Below are 26,593 nucleotides of genomic sequence, written 5' to 3' on the forward strand. Positions count from 1 at the left end.
GTTCAATTTTTACTTGCTTTAGAAAACTTCTTACCATTTAGGCTTGTAGTTTCAACCTCTTTTATCCCAAAGAAAAAAGACAAGAAAAAGGTATAATTAAATCAAAGCTTAACAAGTTGGGGTAAATCTAGGTTAAATTTTTTCAAAATCTTGCCTGGAGTACCATTGGAGTAGGGGACAAAATCAATGAGAGATGATTCAGCTGCAGGAGAAAAAAAATTCCAATAAATACTTTGAAACAAATTTATTTACTGAATTTTAAGGAGTTAGAACTTTTGAGATATAATCATGAAAAGTAGACAACATGCTATCAGACCAATATCTAGTTAAACCTGTAAGTCCCATAATCACTCAGTGAGTATACATTTTATCAGAAAATCACAAAGAAAGGACCTAGGAGATGAAATAAATATAACTGTTTCATTTCACAGCCAACATGAGACTCATAACTGCAAAGCCTGCTGTGACCTATGGAGTATTATGGAAATAAGTTTAGGGACCACAACAAAGTATTTTCAAATTTTTTCAGCCAGACAGTTCTAGACATGTTATAGTTTAATAATTTGACACATAGGTTCTACTCTGTTTATAATCACACCTGGTAACTCTACTCACAGTGAATTTAGGATTTTAAAAAACAACACTGCTATCACTCAATACTGTACTACCTAACACAATTTCCTGGTAAGTTATTTTAAAATACGGCTGCTATTAAGGCAATCAATTATCAGATTGTAAATTTCCTGTGGAATAACTCCACTTACACTAAGAGATCAGTCTATTGCACACGCTTTGCATGTTTAAATATTAAGAATATCCAATAATTTGACCTCTCCATATACACAGGACAAATAAACAGTTTACAACTAAAACAAGCTTTGCAGTAGGGAGCCTGATATTCAGCTGGTTAAGGACAACATCTGGGTGTGTCAAGGCACTTGGCTGGCCTGTCTGTTTTAGACCATTCATGCATTGGCTGAAACATACACACCCTGTCTGTCCTACATTACTGCTTCCAAATTTTGTCATTTACTACATTTTTTTTTAGTTCTTTCATTTATTTATTTAACTACATTTTTAAAACTTACCAAAGTGTGAATACAGAATCCTTTATTTTTGGGGCAGAACAATATAATTTGGCCAAAGCTGGCTTTTAATGAATGACTATTCATTTTTCTGAATGGTGACACCACCCAAAGAGGCCTGCAGGCACAGCTGTCTGTCCATCCCTGGATGTGTGCTGGCTCTCCCCCTTGGGCCCCAAGATTGTGCCTAGCATCCATGTACGTTTCCAAACCCCGACCTCATTCCATGCAAACAGGGCTTTGCAAAGGTATCACTATGATTAAGTCTAAGAAGACTAATGCAGCCCAAGAAAAATACAGTGGTTCATTTTATCCTAGAAGTGTAACAAAGAAGGAGCAAACTAGCTTAGTAAAAAGAGCTTGGGCTTTGGAGATTTGCCATCCTGGGTCTGAATCTTTGCCTGATGACTTAATAACTTAATAATAACAATCATTATTACTTGCTGAGGGTTTACTCTGTGCCAGGCACATGTGTTATCTCATTTCATTTTCACAACTTCCCTATGAAGTAAGTACTGTTATTCTCCCCAATTTATAGATGAAGAAACTGATGCACAGTAAGGTTAAGGAACTTGTCCAAAGTCACACAGCTAGCAACGGAGATGGGAGGGTAGTGGCCAAAATCAAACACAAGTAGTGTGGCTCCAGAGAATGAGCAAGTTTCATCCTGTCTGACCATCAGTTTCCTCATCTAGAACATGAATATAATGATCCCTATACTGTAAGACTGGAAGCAGAATGAGATGTCGGAAGACTCCTAGGCATGTAGTATGTGCATGAGCAGTAACAGTGATTACTAATTTTATTTAGGTGAATGAATTAATAACAATAGAAACTCATTTTCATGCAACTAAGGACAGAACATGAGTTGACTCACACCCTATGCAAAAAAAAAAAAAAAGATTGTTCTGTAACAAAAGATTGTTATATATACGTTACAGAAAGAAAGAAATACAGGAGGAGGAGTCAGAGAAGCTACCTGCTGCCTCTTGAGGCAAAAGGCTGTGTGAAATTAAATAAGTTACTCAACTGTTACAGGCATCACTGTGTCATTAACTAAGGGATGGTGGTACCACTTTATCCCTGAGGTCCCATTACAGCCAGCAGTCTCAAATGTGGGTTCTGTTCCTGGTTCCTGCCAAGATGGGTCCCAGTTATAAACTTTTTAACTCATTTGCCTTCCCATTCTCATGAGTCCTAAGCCTTTTGAAATTAGTGTGGTGCTAACGAAGTATATTTAAGAGAACATTTCAACGCTTTATAGGAACATTCAGCATGTTTATGTTCTTGATACTCTTCAGGACACTTATGAACTAGAATACTAAAAAGAACACTGAAGAACATTAGTAGCTACCATGATGAAAATCCACAATTTAGTCTCCAGCTGTTTAACAATGTGGGGGGATAGGTATGCCTGTCCTGTTGTCTTTTGCTCTTGATTTCTCAGGTGTAAGTTTAATGACAGAATTCAATTAAGCTTCATGCAAGAAAACAATTTTGCTGGATCTGACACTGCATGGAGAACTTTATTCCTGAAATGCCCCCAAAGTCATAAAATAACAATCTTACCAGATGGTGACAGCAAACTGGAATTGTAAGCATGTTCTATTGAGGGAAAAGGTGATTTAAAGTTAGTTTAGTTTGTAGATAAACAACAAGGACCTACTGTGTAACACAGGAAACACTATTCAATAGAATAACCTATAAAGAATTTGAAAAAGTATATATACATAGCTGAATCACTTTGCTGTATACCTGAAACAAAACATTGACTGTGAATCAACTATACTTCAATGAAAAAAATTTTAAATCAACAAAACTGGTTTAGTTAGTGCATGAATTTGTACATTAACATCTTTAATGGGAGTGAATGTAAAATGAATTACAAATAGCTACCAAAAGAGGGCAGTATGATAATTTACTATTATTTTCAACAGTCTAATCAGTTCTATCAATTCTCCACAAAGACTTATCTCTGGTGAAGCAATTCTTCCAACTTAACTATTGACAGTGCCCTATATATTTGTTATATAATGGTCTAGTACATTTTAAACTAAAAATGATGACTAAGAACTTTGGTTGTTGGCTAATGTTCATTAGAATGTGTAAATGTGTATACCTGCATAAATTAAACTTCCCTTAACTGTATTTCTTTTTATACCTATTAGCACAGACTTTATACCTCTAATTAAACCACTCATTTATTGAGTTAACCTAGATCAGACACCTCTGGGTATAAAAACTACAAGAACTGCTGTGTTATTTATTTTGGGAGGATGCTCAGATTCCTTAAAAGAAAAGTAATTATATTTTTTCTCACTGAAAATGAATACACTTACTGGAGAAACTTCAGAAAACACAGATAAACAAAAAGAAGAAAATTAAAACGACCTGTAATTTCACTATCCCGAGATAATACATATAAATCTGTGGTGCTAGAGAAGACTCTTGTGAGTCCCTTGGACTGCAAGGAGATCAAACCAGTCAATCCTAAAGGAAATCAACCCTGAATATTCACTGGAAGGACTGATGCTAAAGCTGAAACTCCAATACTTTGGCCACCTGATGCAAAGAGCTGACTCACAGGAAAAGACCCCGATGCTGGGAAAGATTGAGGGCAGGAGGAGAAGGCAGCGACAGAGGATGAGATGGTTGGATGGTATCACTGACTCAGTGGATGTGAGTTTGAGCAAACTCTGGGAGATAGTGAAGGACAGGGAAGCCTGGTGTGCTACAGTTCATGGGGTCGCAAAAAGTCAAATACGACTGAGCAAAAATGTACAATAAGATGTCACAAATTTGTATTTGTAACATGATTTTTCTCATAACACTATATCCTAAACATTGTGCTGTATCATTAAACAATTATCCCCAATATAATTTTGTGATGACTGCATTGCATTTCATTGATTGGATGTGCCACTAATTTATATAACATACATCCTTTTATGGACATTTTAGTGTGTACAATTTGTCACGATTACAAAAATGCTGCAAGAAATCTTCTTGGTAAATTTTTGCGTACACTCAGTTATCTCCTTCAGAAATTCCATGAATTTTGATTGCCAAGATGACCTACAGAAAACAAACCAATTTATACCGCCCTTTGCAGTACATGACTATTACTTTCCCAAACTCTAACCCACATAGGGGGTTATAAATTTTTAAACTGTTTTTAGTTACAAAGGTATGGTTATTTCCATAGTAGTATCTGATACACAATTAAAAAGAAAGAATAAGTATATTAAAAACTAAAATTGCACAGTAAAGCATACCTGGTAACTTGTGGGAACCTATTTTCCTTAAATGGTGGTAGGGTACTGATTATTTTCTGGGATAAATAAAACCCAGTTCTGCTTGAAAGCACACTGAATGAATGTTCAAGTGGATAGTGCAGAGTAGTGCCTTGATTCTCTAATTTAATTGGCACTGCCTCTTCTCAATCTGTCCTTCAATATATCCTTCATGCTACCTTAATATTCCACCAATCAAATGAGTCTGTTGTGTTAACAAGATTTTAATTTTGAGAATGCTCCTGGGAGCACTAAGGGGAAATCGGTCATTCACAGCTTAGAATGAATCAATTCCAATTGGCTGAAGTTTTATTATGTAGCAAAGATCTACCATCCTGAGCCATGTTGAAAATTTCTGGGAAGAATCAACATTCAGTATGGGCTACCTGAAAATGACACATTGGTTTAGGCAGGTGAGGTAGAGTGGGGGTGGGAACATGGCACAGACAGGGAACAGCACTGAGTTAAAGTTGAGATCAGGAAAAAGGGATGGAGAGTGATGCTGAAGGACAACACAGGATAATATTGCTTCCTTTTTAATTTGGTCCAGTGGCTTACCTGAGTCACCAATGGTTTCTACCTTCTCCATTGCAAAATCCTTTGATGAGAACTATGTACCTGATGGCACCCCACTCCAGTACTCTTGCCTGGAAAATCCCATGGACAGAGGAGCCTGGTAGGCTGCAGTCCATGTGGTTGTGGAGAGTCGGACACGATTGAGCGACTTCACTTTCATGTATTGGAGAAGGAAATGGCAACCCACTCCAGTGTTCTTGCCTGGAGAATCCCAGGGACGGGGGAGCCTGGTGGGCTGCCGTCTATGGGGTCGCACAGAGTTGGACACGACTGAAGCAACTTAGCAGCAGCATGTACCCACAGGGAAAGGGGCTGATTTGCGTTTTACCTCTTTCTTAGATGCTAGAGGAAATGGACAACTCAGGGGTAACAGGAGAGCCAGAGTAGAGAAGGGAACTTTACTGGGCCATCTCTGGGTAGACAGGTTTGGTAGGCATGGACTCATAATCAAGAAAAACCTAATGAAAACATAGATCAAAGGCTAGACCAGCCCAGCCTACAGGGCTCCCAGCAGAGACCTACATTGATGAACAGAGGGAATCCAGTAAATAAAAGCTAGAGATTTTTAAATTGTTATTGTCCACTTTTTTCCTTTGGCTTTTTTTCCCCCTTCTAATGGCCCAATTATCAATGACTAACATTTTATTCACTTTTTCTGTCTCTCATTATAATGCTCCACATCACTCCTCCTGGTTCAACATAGAGATGTCCCCATAGGCCTTCCACTTTCCTGAGTATCAGCCTCTGTTTCTCTTGGGCTCTCTCCTAACTCACTTCCCATTTGTTATTAGCAAAGAGGTGGTCGGCATTTCCAGTGAGTCATACATTTGAGTTCCATGCCACTCTTAGGAGACAAAACATTTCCATTGTTAAAAAGATTCACAAGCAAGGAAAGGAAAAACACTTAAATTTTTCAGACTTTCCTTTGGAAACTTACAAAAAGCAAATTTCAAAGCATTATTCATTTATTGAAGTGTTGATTTAAGTCCATAAATAAAATTATTGTGATCTGTCTATAAAATCTACTCAATATGACTCCCTAATGATTTTTTAAAAACAAAGTCCATATATTCCAATTATGATGAACAGGAGTTTGGCATGGCTAAGGTTTGAATGGAAGCCAAATGGAGGAACTGGCAACTCAAGAAACTGCCCCCCTCCTCTCCTCCATGGAGTCTCTTTCCCTACGTCACCTCCTTGGCACATTCTTTCAAAGTTATTGCCACCATTTCCTCAAATCCAATCCCACATGGCCAAGTGTAGTCTGAGCACTGCCATGTGAACACCTTACTCTCATTGCCCCTCTAACCCTACATATCCAAGAATTAGTCCCTCATCACCCCAGAGCATTTCCATACCTAATCATTCTTGAATTTGATAGACTGCTGGAAATGTAACAGGGAATGGACAATTTTGACTCCATGCTGGATCTGTTTGATTGTAACCTTTGCTTTTCATTGCTTTTGTTAATATAATCATACATAATGGCCTGCCTCAGGGAACCCTCCTCTTCTTCCTGTTAAAGTTCCTTTGTTCAGCTATCAGGGAGACAATCTGACCCTGCCCACCTGGGAATGGCTGCAGAAAAGAAATTAATACACCCCCTATTTTTCAAGATAAATGGCCTTTTTCCTTTACTTCACCTCCCCCAACTCTGTTCTATAAAAGAACCTGGCATCCAGACCCCATAAAATGGTTATTTTGAGACATTAGTCTGCCATCTTCTCAGTCTGCTGTCTTGCCAAATAGTTGTTATTCCTTGCTTCAACACCTGTCTGTAGACTTAGTGGCCTGTTGTGCAGCTAGCAGAGTGAGCTTGACTTAGTAATACCAGCTGAACAATTTAAGCTGGAAACTTTAGTACGTTAGTTTCCTGCTGCTGCTGTAACAAATTACCATGAATTTAGTGGTTTAAGACAATGCAAATTCATTATGTTAGAGTTCTGCAGGTCACAAGTCCACCTGGTCTGGTCAGTCTTGCCAGACTAAAATCAGGGTGTCAATAGCCCACATTCCTTTCTAGAGACTGAGGGAGAATATGTGTCCTCCTTATTTGGATAAATTGCAGTTTCTGCAGTTGGAGCACCCAGGTCCTCATTCTCTTGCTGGCTGTAAGAAAGTTCAATTCTAAAAGCCACCCACATTTCTTGGCTCATGCTCCACTCCTGAATCTTCAAAGCTAGCTACGGTGGATGGGGTGGGGAAGTCCTTCTCATGTAGCATCCCTCTGAATCACTCTTCTGCCTCTCTCTTCCACTTTTAAGTATGCAAGTGACTAGATTGGGCCCACCCACGCTATCCAGGATCATCTCTCCATCCGATAGTCCTGATCTTTAGTCTTTAGTCATGTCTGCAAAATCCCTTAAAGGCTGCATATTTAAGGTTCCAGGTATTAGGAGGGGACATCTTTGGGGAGTCATTATTTTTCCTTTTGACTCAAAAATTCAATTTTTTAAACTTACAGAGAATATGAGTTGCAAGGAACCACACTTTGTGAAGAAAAAGTCCCACAGGGGTAAAGTGAAGGGCCCAGAACCCTAGAGTTCGTTTCAGCAATATAGCTGAGTTTACAAACTAAAGTCTCACTCCTGACTCCTCCCATTCTCCACCTCCCACCCCCAGATCCAGTCATCCATCCCGTGCATTCTTCTCACCATAGCAGCGAGCTTTTGCAAAGATTAAAGAGAAAGGATGTGTGTGATGGCAGTGACAGTCAACACTGACTGATGCTTCCTGTGAGCCAGGCTTGACACATGAAGGGCTTCATACATATTTTATTATTTAATCAGCCAACAACTGTATGAAATATGTGGATTCCTTAGAATCAGTCCTTTTTAGTGTTTGAGAAACTAAGGCTGGGCAAGGTTCTGTGAATTGTTTCAGGGCTCCCTCAGACTTCTCTGTAGAGATGGGGGTTGAACCCCGGCAGTCTGACTTCAGAGGCTACCCTCTATTCTGCTTCCCATGATAAACTCTGCAGACCATAAATTAGTATAAAAATGTGGAGTATTATTACTAATATTCCCTAATTTCTCTCTCATCTCTTTCTTCCCATGCACACTGCCCACTTTTAAACCCAGATCTTGATTGCCTCAGACTTAAGTGAAACATTAGGAGCCGGAATCTTCTCAACTGGAAAGGATCCTAACGTTCTTCACATTTGACTTCTCCCCCAGTTCAGCGAGCCAGCCACTGAATGCATACCACTGGCCACAATTCCAATTGAGCTCCATTGTTCTATCTTGCCCACATGATGGGACTCACACTGAAGTTTTTGAAAGTTTGAATTACTTACTAACATTTAAAAATCAGATTTCAAATAAAATTCCAAAATTTTACCCTTCTAAAATTGGAAGTCTCAGATGACCTCTGTCAGCTCTCTAGCCCTTGAACCATGCTCTGGCAGGAAGCTGATGGATACGACTCTCTCCTATCTTAAAAGTGTATTCACTGACTCTGCCATTTACTTAGCACTTGGGTGTATACCACTGGGCACTGTTATTAATATTTAACTTTTTCCCTGTATGTCTTGTTTTCCCAACTAAATGCTAAACTGCTTGATGCTTTATTATCTTCAGTAATCCAGTGCAGGGCTTTGTATGTGATAGATGTTCAAAATATGTTTGGATTGCCTGACGACATCATTAAGGAGTCTCTATCAGAAATATCAATAACCTCAGATATACAGATGACACCACCCTTATGGCAGAAAGTGAAGAGGAACTAAAAAGCCTCTTGATGAAGGTGAAAATGGAGAGTGAAAAGTTGGCTTAAAGCTCAACATTCAGAAAACGAAGATCATGGCATCCGGTCCCATCACTTCATGGGAAACAGATGGGGAAACAGTGGAAACAGTGTCAGACTATTTTTCTGGGCTCCAAAATCACTGCAGACGGTGACTGCAGCCATGAAATTAAAAGACGCTTACTCCTTGGAAGGAAAGCTATGACCAACCTAGACAGCATATTCAAAAGTAGAGACATTACTTTGCCAACAAAGGTTCGTCTAGTCAAGGCTATGGTTTTTCCTGTGGTCATGTATGGATGTGAGAGTTGGACTGTGAGGAAGGCTGAGCGCCTAAGAATTGATGCTTTTGAACTGTGGTGTTGGAGAAGACTCTTGAGAGTCCCTTGGACTGCAAGGAGATCCAACCAGTCCATTCTGAAGGAGATCAGCCCTGGGATTTCTTTGGAAGGAATGATGCTAAAGCTGAAACTCCAGTACTTTGGCCACCTCATGCGAAAAGTTGACTCATTGGAAAGACTCGGATGCTGGGAGGGATTGGGGGCAAGAGGAAAAGGGGATGACAGAGGATGAGATTGGTGGATGGTATCACTGACTCGATGGACGTGAGTCTGAGTGAACTCCGGGAGTTGGTGATAGACTGGGGGGCCTGGCGTGCTGCGATTTATGGGGTCGCAAAGAGTCGGACACGACTGAGCGACTGATCTGATCTGATCTGATCTGATCAGAAATACATGACAGGTAGTTCAAGAGCAGGAATTTAATGCAAATACTTCAAGGGGTCAAGTCCCTGTGATACAAAGCACATCAGGGGAAAGATGGGCAGATCTGAGAGCAGTGAGGCCGAGTCCATGAAGGAATGACTTAATACTTCTTAGATGGTTATTGCTCAAAATTGCCCTCTGGAGTAGTAACCACAACTGTCACTCCATCTTGCCTAACATTATCTTCCAAAAGAACACAAAAATGGCTCTTCAAACAAACAAGCATCTCCTGCAGCAACATCTCAATACTATACCTTTACTGACCTTTCCTCTGTTCCTAATGCTCTCTTCCTGCTCCCTCACTCCTGATTCCTGGGATCAACTCAAAAACAACCTGCACCTAAATCATACGAGGTCATGTGTGAGGTTTCTGAGGTTTTTCTTTTTCTTTTGCTATTTGATATGTGGGAAATATACGACTTCAAATGGGAGACAGTCAGTTGTCTTTAAACCCGAAACTGTTGTACTAACTCTTTACTCCCAGCACATACCCCACCCCAAGTTGGATGGGAAAGATAAAGGCTTAATCTTTTAGGAGTGGATCAAATAAGAATGACTAGACCCGTTAGCATGAATATTTTAGACCCAACTAAAATTTGTAATCCAGTGACAGTCCTTCTCTGGATTGAATTACTGTTTCAATGAGAGATGATTCAAAACAAGGTACCACGCCTTAGGCACTCTTATATGGGAACCCCAAACAAAACAATATTTTTTTATACTAGCTCTCAAGGACTCTTCCAAGAAGCATATTTTTCAGACTTTACTACATAACAGACAAAATGAATGAAAACATTTCTACAGTGACACAACCGAAATGTGTTTACTTAAGCTGTGACCATCTCACGTCACAGTGCTTAATAAATACTGACATAACGTTTTTATTAAACAATTAGTAATGACATCACTAAAGAAAACTTGAGCTCCTAGCTGATGGAATTTCCCCAAGTGCAAACAACTGGCAATTGTAGGTGGGCCTTGGCCAAAATGGGAAGAGTGAAGTGTGTTCTTGATCCCCCAGCCTCTGGGTCTTGCTCCTCTCCCGGGTGAGGATAGAAAAACCACTCCAGAGCTGATCTGGCCTCTCTCAGGGTTTAACCGATCTAGCAGACAATCTAGGAGATGCATTTTGTGTGTATTTACATGCATTTTTTTCCGGGAAGAATAGAGTCCCAAAAGAAAGTCTATTTAAGTTAAGACAAGCATGTATACAGCATTACTATGACCCGGCACTTCATAAATATTATCTCATAGTTCTCATGACAATATTAAATGGAAAGTAATCCCCATTTTACAGATGGGGAAACTGAGGCACAGGAGGTCAAGTAACACGGAAAGGGATAGAGCTAGGGTCTGAGCCTAGCCTTTCTAGCCCTACTACATTGGGCTGCTTCTCACCTTGGGCTGTGATCTAAAACAACGATGGGCCACTGACCTGCTGGCCATCCACCCTGCTCCACCAGAAGGATGTGCACTTTAAGAAGAAGGAGAGCCTTGAAGTAAACTGTTTCTGACAGGTGAGGGATATGAGAGCATCATCCCCCACTTCCCAGTGTCTGTGCAGTTAGACATATAGACAGTAATCTAGGGTTCGGAGTACTTGGGTTATGCTTTCCATTGTAAAATGCTAGCCACAACTTGGGTTCACTCTACTTCTAAAGGCTCGTAGCTTCTGGAGCTTTTTAGTCTGATATGTAAATGCTTAGTGCTTCAAGAGGCAGCAAGGGAGTGTGCCTCTATTGAATGCTGGCATTAAGTCCAGGCATCTTCATGGAATCTACCTCCATGCCCATGAAACATGGCCCTCCATCCAGACCTCAGCTCCCTGGCCCTCCCCTCAGTCACTCTGGCATCCCAGCTGCCTCTTCAACACACCAGGCATAGCCTCACCTCAGGGCCTTTGCACTTGCTGCTCCCTCTGCCTGAAATACTTTTCCCGTAGAGAACCTCTTGGTTTGCCCTGGTGTCTCTTTCAAATGTTGCTCAAATATCATCTTCCCTGAGAGACTGACCCAGACCACTCTATTTCCAAAGGATGAATGAGCATGCCCCCTTAAATAACTTTAAATGTGAATAAGAGACTAGGCTCTTAAGGGAGAGGTTCAAATGCTGGCTCTGCCATGAATAAATTTCTGGCATTTCATCTGTAAAATGGGGGCAACTATTTTAAATGAAATTATATTACATTTACAAAGTACTTTTATCACAGTTTCCACAGTAAGTTGTAATGTTAATTCAGGCTATATGACTTTGTGTCCTTGGATAAAGTTTACCTTTATATAATAAACTGTTTTACTTAATGCAAACAATGTGATATAAATAATTTGCAGAGGAGCATTTTTTAAAAATCATGTAGTTTCTCTCTAAGACTTGAATGATGTCATTTCCTTTCTAATTCTAAAACATTCCTATCTGTTCACTAATGCTTGAATAGTCAGAGTATCTACTACAACACTGTGTTTGTCTAATGCAAGTTTCCTTAGCTTAGCAACATTGCCTAGAAAGACCATGGGGTCCATCATTTTGTATTACACATCAGGAAATCGAAGTTCACAGAAACCATTTCAGAGGTGAAGGAGACTTGAGATGACCTAGTAGAATATTGTAAATCCAGAAAAGTGGCAAAGGTAGTCACTTACACCATTATTTCTTTACTTCAAAAATCGTTTATTTACCCACCATAGGCTGCATGAGGAAAGAGTGTGTGATCTTTATTTGAAATTAGCTTTCTCCTGGTTTTCTACTGCTGATCACAAACACTGGATACAGTTATCTCCGTGGTCTTTGCTCAACACAAAAAAAGGAGGAAAATTTTACTTAAATCATTTGAAAGACAGATCTTTTAGGACTCGGAGTTCACTGGAAGAAAAGTATTATAAGCCATAGGTCTGGAAAAGACTAGATACCAAATCAGTCCAAGCCCCTCAGTCTACAAGGGAGGGAAGCAGCTCAGGAACACGAAGGATCTGCCCAAAGCTTGGTCATTTATTTCAATTTTTCAAGGCCTACTGTATACGAGACACTGGGGGTATAAAGCAGAGAATAAAATATAAGCAGGAAATAAAACAAAACCCGTGGCCACAAACAGAGTTTACATTTTAGTGATATTATGCAACTCACTTCAAAGTTTTAAATTTCTACCTTGAAAAATATTCTATCACTGAAAGTTCTTTACTAATCCAAACTTTATGTCGTTTGCATTCCTAAAAGCAAAGAAGGGGCAAGGGTGTAGGTCATATAAGACACTTATGTTAAAAACAAGCACAACTGCCACAGACATCATTGCAAAGGCATCCTCTATTACCTTGATGGTTTTTTACAGCACTGTGATCTTGTGAACACGAGGCTTCTTGCCAAGATCAATCTGTTTCTTCTTATTTCCTTGAAGTAAAGATGTACCCACATCATGGTACATTTCAAACAGCATGTTCTCTTGGAACATCAACTTACTTCTTAATAGATTAAATCAGCGAAACTATTGCTTTTATTCCTCAGATGTCTTGGAGGTAAAAATCCATCACAAGATAAATGAATACAGCAAAAGTTTCAGTAAAAAATGTATAAAAGTAACATTTTCAACTGCTTCAGGGACTAAATATTGAGGGAGTGGTTAAGGACCCAAGTTCTAGAATGCTGTTGTTGTTGTTGTTCAGTCACTTAGTCATCTCCAACTCTTTGCAACTCCATGGACTGTAGCATGCCAGGCTTCCCTGTCCTTCACTATCTCCCAGAGTTTGCTCAAACTCGTGTCCATTCAGTCAGTGATGCCATCCAACCATCTCATCCTCTGTCACCCCCTTGTCCTCTTGCCTTCAATCTTTCCAAGCATCAGGGTGTTTTCCAATCAGTCAGCTCTTGTTATCAGGTGGCCAAAGTACTGGAGCTTCAGCATCAGTCCTTCCAATGAATATTCAGGGTTGATTTCCTTTAGGATTGACTGGTTTGATCTCCTTGCAGTCCAAGGAACTCGCAAGAGTCTTTTCCAGCACCACAGCTTGAAAGCATCAATTCTTAAGTGCTCAGCCTTTTTTATAGTACAGCTCTCGAGAATGCTACCACTTCTACTTTTCAGCTGTGTGAAGTGACTCCAACTGTCCAAGCCTCAGTTCCCTCATTTAGAAAATAAAGGATTAACACCTGATTGTAGCTCCTGTCAGGATTCACTAAGGTAACACATGAAGCTTTTTAAAAAATACTTATTTGGCTGAGCCAGGTCTGAGTTGCTGCACGTGGGGTCTTCAATCTTTGTTGTGGCATGTGAACGCTTAGTTGCAGCATGTGGGGTCTAGTTCCTGAACTAGGGATCGAATGTGGGTTTCTGGCGTTGGGATTGTGGAGTCTTAGCCACTGGACCACCAGGAAAGTCCCAAAGTATTTAAAATGATGTGACAAATGTAAACCTCTATGAAGACCCACACCCTCTCCAGCCTTCTGTTCTTTCATCCTGCAGATACTGTTAGTTTAGGGACTCAACCTTTCAAAGTGAAGGGAAAGTCACTCAGTGTCTGAATCTTTGCGACCCAATGCACCATACAGTCCATGGAATTCTGCAGGCCAGAATACTGCAGTGGGTAGCCTTTTCCTTCTCCAGGGCATCTTCCCAACCCAGGGATAGAATGCAAGTCTCCCATATTGCAGGCAGATTCTTGACAGCTGAGCCACAAGGAAAGCCCAATACTGGAGTGGGTAGCCTGTCCCAGGAATCGAACCAGGATCTTCTAGCATTGCAGGCAGATTCTTTACCAACTGAGCTATCAGGGAAGACAACCTTTCAAAACCTCAGGTTATCTGCATTTTCACTTGAGATCCCTAGCCCCTTTCAGTGTTTTTCAGACGGCTACCACTGTTTCAGCATCAAGTCCAAACTGAAAATATCCAGGCACAACATCATCAAATAGAACTTTCTGCAATGATGGAAATACTGTGTCTGCACTGTCCCATAAGGCAGCCACTAGCCCCAGGTGAACACTGAGTGCTTGGCATGTAACTTGTGTGACTGAGGATCTGAATCTTTAATTTCACTTAATTTTAATTATTTTAATTTTAAATACCCACATGTGTCTAGTGGCTATCATATTAGAAGAGAGTGCATGTCTAGAGGAAGAGGAGAAACCTGGAGTGTCAAGAGTGAAGAAGTTTTTCCTAGAAGTCCCCCAGCAGATTTTCCCAGGTGTCTCTTTGGGCTAAAGCCGGTCACATGCCTATTCCTAAATCAAATATTGGCAAGGAAAACCATTTCCACAGGTAGCTTAAAATAATCAGGATTCAGTGCGGACGCAGCAGCCCTAGCCCTGGCAGCACCCAAGCTAGAGCGGGCAGCAGGGCACGGAGGGGCTCAGAGGAGCTGAGCTGGCCCGTGGTGGGCGAGGGGCCCGGCTGGAGCCAGAGCCACGGCGTCAAATCTCTCGGGTCCTTCATGATGAAATATCTGGGGACACTTCTCCCTTCTTTCTGTAGTTGATAGTTTGGGCGGAAAAGAGATGGCTGACAGTGTCAAAACCTTCCTGCAGGACCTTGCCAGGAGAATCAAAAGACTCCATCTGGGGAATTTGTACCATCTCAAAGCTAAATGCTTGAATTCAGCAAAAGAGACAGGAGCAGCGTTGAAGAAGGGCAAGCAGTGTCCTGGCTCAGAGGAGAGCCCAGAGCATAGAAAGGAAGCAAGGCAGTGAACCACATATTGTTAGTAGAATTTTTCAGTGCTGCGCTTGGAATGGTGGAGTTTTCTGGTTCAGTCTCCTCTTATTTTTTCGAATTCCTGTCCTTCAGTCAGTAACGGCCTGGATTATTGGTGATCCATACTACATGGGGATGTCTGGTCATGGCTGGAGTTCTTCCTTACATCACTTTTCAGTGCTCTCTGGGTGCTGCCCTCTTTGTGCTCAACAAAGTCGTCAACATGATTTGGTTTCAGGATATAGCCAACCTGGCTGGCATTCGAGGTATCAGGGAGGAAGCCTCACCCATTCCCTAGTATCAGCAAAATAATTGCTGACATGCTCTTCAACCACTTGCTTCAGGCTCTCTTCCTCCTCCAAGGGATGTTTGTGAGTCTCTTTCCCATCCATCTTATTGGTCAGCTGGTTAATCTCCTGCATACTATACTGCTTCAAATATCGTTGGTTCAATAAAGGAATTGAAATGCACCAGCGGCTGCCAAAAATGGAAAGGAATTGGCCTCACTACTTTGGATTTGGTTTGCCCCTGGCTTTTCTCACAGCAATGCAGTCCTCCTTCATTGTCGGTGGCTGCCTCTTCTCTATGCTCTTTCCTTTATTCATTATCAGTACCAGTGAAGCAAAGACGCCTGGCAAAGCATACCTTTTCCAATTGTGCCTCTTCTCCTTGGTAGTTTTCTTAAGCAAAAGACTCTTCCACAAGACAGCCTACCTGCTGTCGGCCCTGAGTAGATCTACTTCTGCAGAAGAATTCCCATCACCACATCCATCTCCTGCCAAACTGAAGGCTGCTGTGGGCCACTGAGTTGGTCACCCACCATCCAGAGTAGGCGGGTGGGATCAGAAAGATGCTGTGGCAGCTCTTTTTCTGGTTCACCTCCATCCCCTCCCAGGGAAGGTGAGGCCTACCCTGCCAAGAGCCCTGCCCACACTCCATTCTCTATGAGGAATCCAGATTTTTGTCTTTGGTGCATGCAAAAGGCAGAATCTTCCTGATACCAACCAGTATGGATTTTCAACACCGGTGAGTCTGAAAGGACCACAGGTTTTTCTGCAGTTCTTTTCTAGCATATGCCAGCCCCATTCCTGGACTGATTTGAATACTCTTTCTCCCTGTGCCATTTCCCCTTTCACTTCCCCATCTTGCCTTCCACCACTCTTGGATGAATGGATTTTTGTAATTCGACCTGTTATATTTGGTGGACCTGTTATTTTTGTTTTTCTGTGAAGCACATATATTCGATGTGGGAGGGACAGGAGGCTCGGCTGCTCCTGCTCACTCACTTTATAGTCATCACTGTCTTGTTTCTTGTAACTCAGGCTAGATTTTGGTCTCTTGCTCCACTGCAAAAACAAAAAACAAAACAGGAGCTGGAAGACACAGGACAGAAGAAAGACCTCACAGCCAGATCTCTGTTGTGTTTGAGGAATGATTTTCCTTCTCCACCTTTAAAGGGAAAAAGCGTTTTCACTGGTACATTTAAAGATCCGCCAAAAACAGGGAGGTACCAATTTCAGACAAGTGCCACTGCAACAAGGAATGCTCAAAGAACCTGAACTTTTAAACTCTGGAGGTCTGAACTTGACTGCTGGCCACTTCAGGGTCTGTCTGGTGTTTCAAAGGAGTATTGTGGTTAAGTCACTCAGTCATGTCCAACTCTTTGAGACCCCATGGGCTGTAGCCCACCAGGCTCGTCTGTCCATGGAATTCTCCAGGCAAGAGCACTGGACTGCGTTGCCATTCCCTTCTCCATGGGATCTTCCCAGCCCAGGAATCGAACCTGGGTCTCCAGCATTGCAGGCAGATTTTTTACCATCTGAGCCACCAGGGAAGCCTGGAATATTGGAAGCCAAAGAATATTGGGTGTTGCAAATAGGAACTGAAGGGGTAAACTTATTAAACCCTTTAAACCTGAAAAAAAAAAAAGTCAGGATTTACTCATGAGAAGGGTGGAAAGAGGAGAGCATCCTACAAAGCCAGGCTTAGCCAGCAAGTAAAAAAACAAAGCTTGGTTATAACATTAACGATCAGGAGCAAGTTCCACACAGCTTCTGTACTGTCTAGATCAGGAGTAAACTACAGTCCATGGGCCAAATCTCACCCACCAACTGTATTTGCAACTCAAGTTTTACTGTCTCAAAACCACATTAGTGGTTGGGACATAGACTTGGATTACTGTGATATTGAATGGTTTGCCTTGGAAACAAACAGAGATCATTCTGCCCTTTTTTACATTGCACCCAAGGACTACATTCCAGACTCTTTTCTTGACTATGAAGGCTACTCCATTTCTTCTAAGGGATTTTTGCCCACAGTAGTAGATATAATGTTCATCTGAATTAAATTCGCACATTCCAGTCCATTTTAGTTCATTTATTCCCAAAATGTTGATGTTCACTCTTGCCATCTCCTATTTCACCACCCGACTTACCTTGCTTCATGGACCTAACATTCCAGGTTCCTATGCAATACTGTTCTTTATATCATGAGACTTTACTTCCATCACCAGTCATATCCACAAGTAGGCGTTGTTTTCACTTTGGCTCAGCCTCTTCATTCTTTCCGGAGCTACTTCTCCACTCTTCTCCAGTAGCATATTGGGCACCTACTGACCTGGGGGTTCATCTTTCAGTGTCATATCTTTTGGCCTTTTCACACTGTTCATGGGGTTCTCAACACAAGAATACTGAAGTGATTTGCCATTCCCTTCTCCAGTGGACCACATTTTGTGAGAACTCTCCACCATGACCAATCCATCCTGGGTGGTCCTACATGGCATAGCACATGGTCTCATTGAACTGTAGAAAATTCTTCAAGAGATGGGAATACCAGACCTTACCTGCCCACTGAGAAATCTGTATGCAGGTCAAGAAGCAACAGTTAGAACCGGACATGGAACAACGGACTTGTTCCAAATTGAGAAAGGAGTATATCAAGGCTGTATATTGTCACCTTGCTTATTTATATGCAGAGTACATCATGCAAAATGCTGAGCTGGATGAAGCACAAGCTGGAATCAAGATTGCAGGGAGAAATATCAATAACCTCAGATATGCAGATGATACCACCCTTATGGCAGAAAGTGAAGAGTAACTAAAGAGCCTCTTGATCAAAGTGAGAGGAGAGTGAAAAAAACTGGTTTAAAACTCAACATTCAAAAAACAAAAGATCATGGCATCCAGTCCCATCACTTCATGGCAAATAGAGAACTAAAGGAAACAGTGACAGATTTTGTTTTCTTGGGCTCCAAGATCACTGCAGATGATGACTGCAGCCATGAAACTAAAAGAAGCTTCCTCCTTGGAAGAAAAGTTATGATCAACCTAGACAGCATATTAAAAAGCAGAGACATTACTTTACCAACAAAGGTCCATCTAGTCAAAGCTATGGTTTTTCCATTAGTCATGTATGGATGTGCGAGTTGGACCATAAAGAAAGCTGAGTGCCAAAGAATTGATGCTTTTGAACTGTGGTGTTGGAGAAGACTCTTGAGAGTCTCTTGGACTGCAAGAAGATCAAACGAGTCAATCCTAAAGGAAATTGACCCTGAATATTCATTGGAAGGACTGAAGCTGAAGCTCCAATATTTTCTGCACCTGATGTGAACAGCCGACTCATTGGAAAAGACCCTGATGCTGAGCAAGATTGAAGGCAGGAGGAGAAGGGGACAACAGAGGATGAGATGTTTGGATGGCATCACCGACTTAATGGACATGAGTTTGAGTAAGTTTCAGGAGTTGGTGATGGACAGGGAGGCCTGATGTGCTGCAGTCCATGGGGTCTCAGAGTTGGACATGACTAAGCAACTTAACTCAGCTCATTTACATATTGTCTAGGGCTGCTTTTGAGCTACTAGGGCAGAGCCTAGTAGTTGGCCACAGAGACCATACGGTTTACAAAGCCAAAATGTTTATCATCCTGTTCCTTAAAGAAGAGCTTGTCAAGCCCTCATCTAGAACAACATCCCTCATGGTTCAAGTCACCCGTGTTAAAGATCTTGGCTAAAACGTACTCATATGGCCAAAAGTAGGCACTTCATATGGGCTACTGTAGAAGAAAGTTCTGGAGAGCTGCTTTTGGCACCCTGATACTGTTTCTTGCTGGGTAACCTAGAAAAGGACCCACTACTTTGAGCTTCAGTCTTCTCATCAGCAAAGTGAAGATAATACAAACTTCTCCACCCACTTCAGGGGGGACATGGGGAGATGATGGATGCCAAGGTGCTCCACAGACCATGAAGAGCTACAGGAATGTCCAGAGGGGTTGCTGCTGCTGTTCTTAATGTTCAGTACTATGTGCTGTTGCCACTGGATCCTACAGAGACCCTGGAACTTTTCCATGATCAGCAAGGCAAGGATAGCACTGGTCACTGGGAGATTTACCAGTCAGCAAAAGCCATTTGTGGAGCTTTCAGCAATATGGAAATCAAGAGATTCACTGGCTTCATCTTTAGGAGCTTTCAAAATTGTGTCAAATAGAAAAATGTAGTTTGGAAAAAATGTGACTTTTAAATTGTTTTCAATTTCATATTAGGAGCTTCAAATAGGAGAGCAGCCTTAAAATGGGATTGCAGAGATGAGTGGTTCTTAGTTCAAGGCAAACCCCAAGGATCCCCAGTATCCCAGGACAACAGATCAGGAATTCAAAGACAGAACCTACTGGATAATTGAACTCATAATGTCAAAGTGTGAAGGAACTTTAACAGGCAATCAGCTGAGCCCCTTCATCATATGGAGGAAAGGAAACATATTCTTCAAGGGTAATTGGTGCCCATGTCCAGCCACCTCACTGAAGTCTATGCAAAAGTTTAGGGGAATAATATATGTTGTATCAGAACTCATTGGGTTCAGATGAGTATAATACTGGTGCCTTAAGCTGAGGAGGGCAGTCCATGTTTTAGTATATCTCTAGACTTTAGAATAGAGCCACAAATCAAAAGCAACCAAGCAGCCAGTTTCTTGAGCACTTACTATGTGCTAACACTTTGGAGGACACAGAGAGGACCTGAGCCTGAACCTGGGACCTGACCAGATATTACTTCATATTGGCAAAAGATAAAACCATGAGGAGGAGCAGAATTCAGGACATAGTGACAGCCTTCAACAATTCCTATCAGTGCTCTCACAAAGCCTAAGTGTTCAATATGCATGTGCTTTAAGAGTTAGTTTAAAATGTATGGACAGAATTTATATGCACGAACAGCAGCAACAAGAAACAAGCAAAATTTTAAAAGCCCTCAAGCTTCCTTTGATGTTCAGGATGACTCCATCTTGTGCTGGAGCCTCCATTTCAGAAGTACAGGAGAAGGATCCTTAAACCTGATGAATGACTAAAGAGAATGCTCGCTGCTGCTCTAAAACACTCTCTAGTCAACCCCATGTCTTCCAGATAAATGCACAATCTTTGTTTTTCCTCCTCTTCCTTTTGGTAGTCAAGATGGCTTCTAGGTCAGGAAGGGTAAGCCAGTGTTCTCACAGCAGGGAGAAGGGCTCTGCATCAGTGAGCTTACCTCGTGCTGAGCCCTGGGTTCTCAATGGCCTCTCCAGAGATCCCCCTCACCCAGCAGGGTTCCTTTGGGGCCCACTGGTATCCACTGCTAAGGCCATGTCCAGTGGGCCCCATGTTCTGTTCTCTCAGAATCCTACCCAACCTGGGGGCCCCACTCTTGCTGACCCAGTTCCTCTCAGATCTTACTACCAAGTGTCTGTCACATCCTCCCTGTGGCCCCTGGTCTCAGCTGTCCACACCATTATCTCTGCAGCCCTGGCTCTCAGCGGAGCTACCCGCTAGGAACACAAGAACCATTTAGAATCCCTTTCCTTCACACAAGAAATGAGAGAGACTTGGACAGGACACCACCTCCAGCCTCCTCTCTGCCTAAACACACTGTGCCGCCATTTCTCATCCCTACCATTGCTCTCTGTTGATGTGTGGGCCACTGTGAGGAGTTCTCACCCAGAATTCTAAGTGGAAAGTGAGACACAATCTCCTCTGGTTTCAGTTTCCTCCTCAACCCATTCAGAGTCTCTGTCATTCCTTGTCACAACTTCTACCTATCAGGGAAAGAGTCAGGACCCAACAGAAGTGACCTCATCATGCCTGTGGCGGATTTTGGGAGGTTGAGAGATTAACCTAGTATCAGATCACCACTGTGGTATTTATAATCTCAACTTCCAGTTCAGTTCAGTCGCTCAGTAGTGTCTGACTCTTTGCGATCCCATGGACTGCAGCACACCAGGCTTCCCTGACCATCACCATCTCCCAGAGCTTGCTCAAACTCATGTCCATTGAATCAGTGATGCCACCCAACCATCTCATCCTCTGTTGTCCCCTTATCCGCCTGCCTTCAATCTTTCCGAGCATCAGGGTTTTTTCCAATGAGTCAGTTCTTCGCATCAGGTGGTCAAAGTATTAGAGCTTCAGCTTCAGCATCAGTCCTTCCAGTGAATATTCAGGACTGATTTCCTTTAGGATTGACTGACTTGATCTCCCTGCTGTCCAAGGGACTCTCAAGAGTCTTCTCAATTTTATAGAGAGGAATTGAGGGACAAGTAGACCAGCACTGGGTTTACATACAAGACTGTTTCCCTGCCTTTCAGGAGCACACAGTCTACCTCCTACAGCTCTGACATGCATTGTACAAGAACAAAGACTTGGATGGAGAAAGCATGAGAGGGTAAGAGGAGAGAAGACAGTGAAGCCTTGGAGAAGGGGACTTAGAGAGAAATCTATCACTAGAAATGCCTGCAGTACAGAAAGATCTAGATCCAGCCCAGAAAGAGACTAAGTTGGGATTATAGCTCATGAGATCACCAAACTGGCTCTTATGTGTAATTGTTTCCAAGTGGGAAAGACAATTCTGCAAGAATGAAATTATAACCATCTTCCACTAATACGTCATCTCACCCTCTGGAAAATAGTTGTACCTAAAAGGAGACCTCCTTGGAAGACAAAAAAGCAGCAGCAGCAGAGGAAAAAAAGCAAAGAAAAAATGACATTGGCATAGCCCAAGACAGCTAGAGACCAGAGGTAAGTAAGTTAGAGTTACCTGTCAAAGCTCATTTGGGCATTGTGTAGACCAAGAATGACTCCCTCGAAGCTACCAAACTACACGAATGACCACCAAACTACACAACTGGAAGTGTGAAGTTCTATGGGCTCTGTATGGTGGCCAGCAACCTAACAAGAGAGTATCAGTCCAATCTCTCCTCGTTGCTAGGAGCTACTGAGTCATCTCTCAGGCTTCCAGATGAAGCTACCGTGCCTACAGTCCACATTCCCAGAGCCAGGGGCAGTGGCTGCTCTCTGGCAGTTTAGTTCAGGCTCCCTCTCCATCTTCTCTTCATGCCTCACACCACGTTCATTCAGTCTTCCCTTCCTGGGCAACCAGGTAGAGTAGGAACAGTACAGGCTACTGATTCCAATGGGGAATCCTCCAAGCTGTTTGACTCTGGGCAAACCACTTAATCTCTTTGACACTCAGTTTCTTCATCTGCAAACAGAAAGGAAAAATATCTACCATAAAGGGTTTTTGTAAGGGTTAAACAAGATGATCTATGTAAAGCACCTTCAATGGCCTGCCCCAGGGCAGGTCCTCAATACTCATTAGTTTTCATCCCATGAGTTTCTCACCCACCTTATCAAACTTTTCTTCCCCCTTCTCACTTGGCACATACCATGTGCTGTAAAGACTCATGATGCCAAGGAAGTACATTTGACTTCCTTGACATGAGACAAAGTGACATGACACAAAGTGACAAGTATAAAAAAGACATGGATAAAAACAAAAGGGAGCACTGACAAAAGAGATTTATTTCTTCTGAAGAAGTCAGGGGAGGTTCTCTAGAGGTAGTCATACTGGGCTGCACTTTGGAGAAGGAGCATGTTTCCCAATGGGGATGACCCCAGGAAGCAGAGGGAGGGAGTAGGGAAGGGAGTAAAGCCAACAGTGGGTACATTAATGAGCACATTGCTACCGTGGGCAACTGGGGCCCAATCCAACAATCCACTGGGTGTACAGAACACACTTTAGCATGATCCCACCAAGGGCTGGGGAAGCTGGCATAGTTAAGTACCAACTCCCATTCTTCACCATTCTGGGGTATTAACTCTCTGGTACTACTAGCTGGCTCCTTGCACAGGCCAAGCATAGACCCATGGCCACAGATGATTCTCAGTCAGTGAGACATGGGAGCCATCAAGAAGGCACAGGATCTGTCTGAAGATAACCTCTGGGTGGCTCAAGGGGACATGGGCAGAGCACCAATAGCATCTGCTACAGGTGGCTTAACATCCTACTAGCGTCATGCATGAACTTGGCCAGAGGCCATATATGTTAGAGCCCCACAGCACTGACTCACACTTTAGGATTTAGTTATAGTTTGTACTTTTTTTCATGTATCCTAGTCATGCCCCTCCAACTGGAGTGTAAACTCCCTGGACTCAGAGATGATGCTCTCTCAGCAGGCAGTAATGCTGGGCACACAGCAGGCACTCGTTACAACACAACTACGTATCCAGTGTAGTACAATCAGCAGGTCCCCTCAGCCTTCATCAAAGACCAGGCATCCTGAACTGAAGAGAACCTGCCTCAGCCCAAAGTTGCTCAGAAAGATGGTACCTATAAGCTATCTGGATGATCCAGTCTGACATCCAGTCCTAAAGTGAATTCCACCTTTATTTTTAACCTACAGATATACAACTGCTATGCAGAGTACACGACCTAGTGTAGCAGAGAGCTTAAGGATGCTAGAAGATAGGATAGTGTAATGGTTAAACACACAAACTCTGAGTCATGTGACCTGAGTTGGAATTGCAGCTCTGCAATGAAGATGTGCAAGCTAGGGCAAGCTGCTTACCTTCTCTGTGCCTCAGTTTCCTGTAAAATGGAGCTAATAATACTAGTACCTACTACAAAGGGTTACTGAGTAAGCTTTAAATGAAATAGCTTTTTATAAGGGCTCAGAACAGTGGCTGCTGCTGCTGCTACTGCTAAGTCGCTTCAGTCGTGTCTGACTCTGTGCGACCCCTTAGACGGCAGCCCACCAGGTTCCCCCATCCCTGGGATTCTCCAGGCAAGAACACTGGAGTGGGTTGCCATTTCCTTCTCCAACACATGAAAGTGAAAAGTGAAAGTGAAGTCGCTCAGTCATGTCTGACTCTTAGCGACACCATGGACTGCAGCCTACCAGGCTCCTCCGTCCATGGGATTTTCTAGGCAAGCGTACTGGAGTGGGGTGCCATCGCCTTCTCCACAGAACAGTGGCTGGCACAAGGTAAATATTATCAAAGTAATTATTAAATAACATGAATGAATACTCTTAATGGGAGTTCTGAAAGACAATAATGATCTCCAATTTAGCCCTTTCCAGATCCCAACACACTTCATTCAGAAAAAACTTTGCATATACAATGTTGTATGTCAATAGAGCTGGAAAAGAAAAATGTCTGCCATCATGAAGTTTCTTTTTTAACATATATTGAGTCTTACAAAAGCCCTCTAGAGGAGCTCAGGATTATACCCATTTTGAAGATGAGGAAACTGAGCCCTGTATCAGTCTAGTAGCAAATCGAGATCATACAAATAGCAGGTGGCAGGCATGTGGAGGGCTCGAACCCTGGATCTCACCATATTCTACTATATCATGCGGCACAGTAAAGTTTCAGCCAATTCTTTAAGACCGTGGTTCTATGCTTGGGTGGGCATCAATAACACCCAGAGGGCTGATTAAAGCACAGATGGCTGGGCCTCACCCCCAGAGTTCCCAACCCACCAGGCCTAGGCTGGGCCTGAGAATCTGCACTTCTGAAAAGCTCCCAGGTGATGCTGATGCTGCCTGTCTGGGGGCCACACTCTGAGAACCACTGCCTGAAGAAATCAATTCATCAGAGAGCCAGAGCAAGAAATACATTCAGTGACCTTAGCATCTACTCAGGTTTTCCCTGCTTGGGTTGGTGTCAGAGCTGTGCCCTTTCCTGTTTACCTGGCCCAATTTTCACCATTTATTGAAATTAATTAATTAATTTTATTATTACTTTTGGCTGTGCTGGTCTTCGTTGCTGTGTGGACTTTTCTCTAGTTTCGGCGATTAGGGGCTACAGTTTCGTTGTGGAGCATGGGCTCTAGGGCGTTCGGGCTTCAGTAGCTGTAGAACATGGTGGGCTCAGTAGTTGTGGCTCCCAAGCTCTAGAGCACAGATTTAGTCGCTGTGGTACCACAGACTTAGGTGCTCCACAGCACGTGGCATCTTTCCAGATCAGGGATTGAATCCGTGTGTCCTGCATTGGCATGTGGATTCTTAACCACTGGACCACCTTCTGGCTTCACAGAAGCCCCTATTTTCATCATTTTTAAATATACTTCTTCAAAACAGACTTATTTCTACCAAGCAGCTTTCCTTTGGATGATTTTTCCCCTTCGTGTTCCACTTTCGTTCCTCATCTACCCTGTGGTGGAAAAAGCAGTGAAACACGAGACCAAAGATCTAGTATCTAGTCTGGCTCCACCGTTTCCTAACCAATAATGTCCCTGGGGACATTTACTCATCAGTAAAGTGAGGATGTTTGATTTCTGCCCTGACAATCCCACAGGGATGTCAGTGTGCTGGGTACGTATAATTTCTTATACTTACATTAAGATGCCCCAAGGAGATGGTGAGTGAGCCCAGTTTATAAGAACGTCACATGGCCACAACAGAGTTTGTATCCCATGATGTATATCTGGAGTTCTCGCTTCCTACTTATGTCTTCTGCCAGTTGTGGAGGCAATGGGATTGCCTCTGAACCAGTCACATCAGCATCACCTGGGAGCTTGTTAGGGATGCCAATTCTCAGCCCCCCCCCCCCAAAGCTATTAATCCAAAACTCTCATGGATGGGTTTGTCTTAACAAGCTTTCTAGGTGATTCTGATGTACACTCAAGTTTGGAAACTCTGGTTTTGTGGTTACAAGCACAAAATTCCAAGTTAGGTACAATTCCCACAGCAGCTACTTCCTTGAGCAAGTGACTTATCTCTCTGAGCCTGAGTTTCTTGATTTGTGAAATGGTGCTAAGACTAGGATTTCCCCTCAACAGACTTGGTTTAGCAGCTTAAGAGACTGGATGTATTGATATGCAAAGCACATAGAGACCCAGCACACTGTAAGTAGTCAATACACATTGACTCTTTATTTCTTCGTGTAAAGTATCGTGGCTCCTTGACAATATGCCCCAGTGCCTACTTTTGAAAGACTGCCAATTGTGTACGAGTCTGCTGGGAAGTTTTCTATTTGTGTGCATCTGTGTGTGTTATACTTACACTGTTTGCTGCCAGTACATATTTGTTTTATCCAACAAAGATTCTTTGGTCCTGCAATTTTCTTCTAAATAAGAAAGGTATTTCTGTGTGTCCCTAATAGTGTCTTCTTTATAATGATTCTTTTTAGGGGGAGGGGGCTATGCCATGTGGCATGT

The 26,593-nt window shown here is 42.5% G+C and overlaps 1 protein-coding gene and 1 pseudogene across 9 annotated transcripts in view; one reads left to right on the forward strand and one right to left on the reverse strand.

The window, feature by feature from the left end:
• ADGRG2 (adhesion G protein-coupled receptor G2) overlaps positions 1-26,593 on the reverse strand; it is a 126,860-nt gene that overhangs the window by 42,397 nt on the left and 57,870 nt on the right. For 7 of the 9 annotated variants that reach the window (XM_006056327.4, XM_006056326.4, XM_006056325.4 and 4 more), the window contains 3 exons: positions 2,655-2,690; positions 155-202; positions 35-58 (listed from right to left, as the gene is read on the reverse strand). In XM_006056327.4, the coding sequence (XP_006056389.3) occupies positions 35-58; positions 155-202; positions 2,655-2,690 (108 nt within the window). The remainder of the gene's footprint in view (positions 1-34; positions 59-154; positions 203-2,654; positions 2,691-26,593) is intronic. The other 2 variants (XM_006056329.3, XM_044937517.1) reach the window with 2 other exon arrangements.
• On the forward strand, positions 14,895-15,945 carry LOC102408079 (annotated as a pseudogene).

This window comes from Bubalus bubalis, chromosome X (assembly GCF_019923935.1).
Source record: "Bubalus bubalis isolate 160015118507 breed Murrah chromosome X, NDDB_SH_1, whole genome shotgun sequence".
In the NCBI taxonomy this organism is placed as follows: domain Eukaryota; kingdom Metazoa; phylum Chordata; class Mammalia; order Artiodactyla; family Bovidae; genus Bubalus; species Bubalus bubalis.